This window comes from Brachyhypopomus gauderio, chromosome 8 (assembly GCF_052324685.1).
Source record: "Brachyhypopomus gauderio isolate BG-103 chromosome 8, BGAUD_0.2, whole genome shotgun sequence".
In the NCBI taxonomy this organism is placed as follows: Eukaryota; Metazoa; Chordata; class Actinopteri; order Gymnotiformes; family Hypopomidae; genus Brachyhypopomus; species Brachyhypopomus gauderio.
The window spans coordinates 26,574,552-26,579,551 of NC_135218.1; the positions used below are offsets into that span (position 1 = coordinate 26,574,552).

Here is a 5,000-nt window from a genome sequence, read left to right on the forward strand (position 1 = left end):
CTAAACTAATTTCCAGGAGTGACTTTTACTTAAACAATTACTCGCATATTACAAGATGTAGTAAATTCGTGCAATTCTAGCAATTCCACAATTACAAATTAGAACGAGTAGTGAACAAGTAGAGGAACAATAAGTTTTCACTCACTTTGACTTTGCCGCTTTCTAAAAGATGCTGTGCCATAGACTTGGCTAAGACCTCGAAGAAGTACCAGGAGTACTGAAAACACAGTCAGAATCACCAGATGTACTGAAACCCAACTAGAAAAACCAGAAGTACTGAAAGATAATTAGAAGAATCAGGAGAACCAGAAGACACAGGAACAATGCTGTGGTGGTTTACTGTCTGTGTGTAGTGTTATGAACAGCATACCTTCAGAAGCTTGTTGCTGGTGAGGAAATCTGTGGAAGGCTTCAAGATGGCGGTCATGGCTTTGGTTATTTCCTCGTGGACTGTCCTGCCACTGTTGGCCGAGTAGGGTTCAGTCTTAAACACATACTGCAGAACAAAACCAGACAGTGACCAATGACAACGAACTATACTGCAGAACAAAACCAGACAGTGACCAATGACAATGAACTATACTGCAGAACAAAACCAGACAGTGACCAACAGAAATTAACTATACTGCAGAAAAAACCTGACAGCAACCAACGACTAAGGATTTCTAGGATTTTACCTTCACGTAGGATCTAAGGTAGTGTTCGAGTCCCTCTTCATGACACTGTGCAACTATGTGAACCATCACCCTGAAGTAGATGTAGTGAACATTTAAGAAGCTAGTTCAGACAGAGGTCCTTCACCAGCTGTGCAAGCAAACAGCTTCAGGATTATATGCAACTATATTATATATAGGATTATGCTATATATTTATTATAAAAAATATAATTACTCCCACCTGGTGGTGTTCACTGCCACGTCCTCGTGACTTGTCGTAGTCAGAACACGCACCAGCTGGTTGAGGATGGTTGGCAGGAAGTTGATCATCACATGACCCTCCATGGCATGGAGACTCTGGGGAACCATGGGTAAGATGTCCTTAGTAACAGCATCCATTCAGTTCTCTGGTAGGTCATTCAGTCTTTATATTTCTCATTTAGGTGAACATGTTGCATGAAAAAAAACAAACCAACAAAATATATGACAAAATTAAGTTTCCTTTCCACTGCTGGTGTGGGACAGTGTGTCCACCGGACAGTGTGTCCACCGGACAGTGTGTCCACCTTCAGGTACTTGACCAGTTCTGCTTCTGTGGCTTGTTCTGACCCAGACGTCATCTTCTGGCAGTGATGGAAGAAATTATGCAGGTGCTGATCCTAAAATCAGACGAAGGGCGTCTTTACTGGACCTACACGCAGTATTACCTGCTCGGCTCACTTTAGTGACAGGACACTTAATGTGATCCGTGGTTGATGCTGTACCTGAGTGTAGATTGTAGAGACCAGGTGTGTGGACACTCTGAAGAGGGGACAACCCCCAGACACCCATTTCACCTCAGGATTGGAGTGCTGCCATCCACAAACCACACAGTCATAACTGAGTATTTGGGACAAATATCTAGAGGACACAATATTACTAATCTAGAGCACAGTGATGCTAATCTAGAGTACAAAGTGATGCCAATCTAGAGCACACAGTGATGCCAATCTAGAGCACGCAATGATGCTAATCTAGAGCATGCAATGATGCTAATCTAGAGGACACAATATTACTAATCTAGAGCATGCAATGATGTTAATCTAGAGCATGCAATGATGCTAATCTAGAGGACACAATATTACTAATCTAGAGCACACAATGATGCTAATCTAGAGCATGCAATATTACTAATCTAAGATCACAATATTACTAATGTTGTATAAAGGATCACCCCAAAGCCATTAGGAGAAATAGATTTAGCAAGTCAGCTCTAAGCAGATCACATTAAATGCTATCTAGGAATACCAACCCCACCCACACATACACACATTCTTTGGATTTTCCATTGTAATTAAAGGTCATTAAAACTAAATAAAAAATTTGATAGACATTCCACAGCAATGTCTGGGAACTGCAGCAAAATAAAACATGCAATGTTTACAATAGCAGAATGCTACTAGATAATCTCCTAAATGGAGGTTAAGTGTAGCATTGGCATCAAGACAGATTACCGACACCATGAGTGAATTATTAAGACCCGTTTACTCTTATGCATGAAGATCTTAGTCATTACCTTGTTAATATCCTCCTGGGAGCTCAGGTAGCCCGCAGGTAAGTTACACGCTACAGCAACCTGCTGCTCACTCATTACCACTCGGCCATCTTTGAGCAAAGGTAACCAAGCAGAACCCACTGAGAGAGAGAAAGAGAGAGAGAGATGGAGAGAGAGAGAGAGAGAGAGATGGAGGGAGAGAGAGAGAGAGAGATGGAGAGAGAGAGAGAGAAAGAGAGAGAGAGATGGAGAGAGAGAGAGAGAGAGAGAGAGTGAGAGGGAGGGAGAGAGAGAGAGAGAGAGAGAGAGGGAGAGAGAGAGATGGAGAGAGAGAGAGAGAGAGAGATGGAGAGAGAGAGAGAGAGAGGGAGGGAGAGATAGAGAGAGAGAGAGAGAGAGAGAGAGATGGAGAGAGAGAGAGAGAGAGAGAGAGAGAGAGAGAGAGAGAGAGAGAGAGAGAGAGAGGGAGGGAGAGATAGAGAGAGAGTGCCAGTGGCATTGGTCAGCCATCTCCACGCTGTAAATGTCACTGCCCCAGTGGTCCAGTAGAGGGCGCGTGAGCACCTGCTGTCTCCACCACATCCCTCTTCTTCGTGCTGCTGTCACAGCTGACGTGGTAGAAGGTGAAGAGCAGGTGGTGCTTCTCGTGGAGCTGAGTGGGCAGCTCGATCTTGACCTGACACACAGCGCAGAAGAGACCACCAGCCAATTAAACCAATTAAACCAGTCAAAACCACAATCAATTTGCTTTCACTTCACTGGAGCCACAGGACTCTGACCTCATCGTAGAACTCTGGGCTCTGGTGATGATGCAACACTGCTGCGTAGGCTTGGGTGCAGAAGAGATGATCGCCAGGACGACCATAGATACACTACACACACACACACACACACACACACACGTATTTAAAGAAGTGATCAGTGGTTAAGACTAGGTAGTGTGAAGAGGTGGTGAAATACACCTTAAGAGGTCGGGCGTCCTCCCCGTCAGAATCCCTGAACTCCACACACACCGCTATGTTCCGCGCCTGCGACACACACCATCACATCTGCTTAGTCATTTCAGCTTCGCACAAGTTGCCAGTTGGACCGGGCCGGACACAACGGATGCTACGCTTGGGTTTACCCCTGCGTCAGCACTCGGGCTGGCCGCCCAGAAGCTGATCTAGCAACGTCGTCTCAGCCTTAGCTCATCCACAATAAAGAGATGAACGTGGATACCACGACTACATACAGTCAGGGATTTACGCCAGGATATTACGTTATTCTCTTGACATCAAGCACATGTCCCAATTCAACGTCTCAAAGTGTTGAGACTAAGAGAGTCTGGCACATTACCTTGGTGAAGGACTTCTGACTGTCGTATTTCAGGTGTTTGGGGTAGACGTAGAGGTGGTTGTTGTAGGTGGTGAAAGGCTGTGAGCACTTGGCACTTGGTGGTACGAACTCTTCCACCTCCAACAGAGGCCGATGGCCACACCCATTACTCTCATAGGGTCGCACAGGGATGTAGGAGGGAGTTACACAATCTGACCAATCAAGAGAGGTGGTCAGATTCCCAGATTCCCAGACCCAGGTTACATTTATATAAACACAAAATAAACTATGAAAAATACAAAATAAAAGTTGTATGTTTAAAATAAATCTTACTGGCAACATCAGGAGCGATGTTGTCGATGGTTACGTCAAGGTTACCCAGAATGACAGGAAGCTTGGCCATCTTCTCAGGCCTGTGAAAAAATTCCATTCATTTTGTTTAATTCACAATCTATTTAATTAATGCACGTTAGTTATTCAGTTAGTTCCTTTAGATCAGGGATGCACAAGGAGGAGCCAGGCCACAAATAAAGTTAAAGCTGCTCGATGGGCCACCATGGGGTAGCGATTGTATTTTGTTGACGTGGCGAGTGTAAAATTGAGACAAATTAAGTATTATATCGCGATCGATTCTTAGTGTTGACTTGTAACTCCCGCGGTAGCCCCACTCAAAAGTAGCCCAAAAACAACACTGTTGGTTCGTCATTCAAATTCAGGCACGAAGACAGAAGGCGGGCCAAATTATTTATCAACCAGCGGGCCGCAACGGAGACGCCGGCGGGCCGTATGTTGTGCACCCCTGCTGTAGATAGATGAGAAGAAGTGTAGTACACCGTAATCCCTGTAAGGAGTGCTCTTTGGAGCGGAGATGTAGGAACACACTCATAAACCCCACCCTCCAGTAGAAAACATTCATAAACCCTGTCCTCCAGTAAAAACATTTGTAAACCCCGCCCTCCAGTACAAAAACATTCATAAACCATGCCCTCTAGTAGAAATATTTATTAACCCCACTCTCCAGTAGAAAAACCCTCGTAAACCCTACTCTCCACTGGAAATACTTCAAAACCCCGCATTCTAGTCTAAACACTCAAAAACGCTGCCCTGCGGTGGAAAGACTCAGAACTGCATCAACAAAGCTCGGCTGTCTGTGAGAGAATCCTGTGTGACCACTCAGACACCAAGCAGAGCACCTGTACCTGTACCTGCACCTGTACCTGTACCTGTACCTGCACCTGCACCTGTACCTGCACCTGCACCTGTATCTGTACCTGCACCTGCACCTGTACCTGCACCTGCACCTGCACCTGCACCTGCACCTGCACCTGCATCTGCACCTGCACCTGCACCTGTACCTGCACCTGCATCTGCACCTGTACCTGTACCTGCACCTGCACCTGCACCTGCACCTGTACCTGCACCTGCACCTGCACCTGCACCTGCACCTGCACCTGCACCTGCACCTGTACCTGCACCTGCACCTGCACCTGTACC

The 5,000-nt window shown here is 45.9% G+C and overlaps 1 protein-coding gene across 1 annotated transcript in view; it reads right to left on the bottom strand.

The window, feature by feature from the left end:
- dock9b (dedicator of cytokinesis 9b) overlaps positions 1 to 5,000 on the bottom strand; it is a 65,078-nt gene that overhangs the window by 21,400 nt on the left and 38,678 nt on the right. Inside the window, 12 exon segments of the mRNA XM_077015912.1 lie at positions 146 to 217; positions 371 to 496; positions 678 to 747; positions 897 to 1,012; positions 1,222 to 1,314; positions 1,420 to 1,506; positions 2,211 to 2,329; positions 2,754 to 2,865; positions 2,969 to 3,061; positions 3,152 to 3,217; positions 3,528 to 3,718; positions 3,840 to 3,919. Coding sequence (XP_076872027.1) covers positions 146 to 217; positions 371 to 496; positions 678 to 747; positions 897 to 1,012; positions 1,222 to 1,314; positions 1,420 to 1,506; positions 2,211 to 2,329; positions 2,754 to 2,865; positions 2,969 to 3,061; positions 3,152 to 3,217; positions 3,528 to 3,718; positions 3,840 to 3,919 — 1,225 coding nt within the window.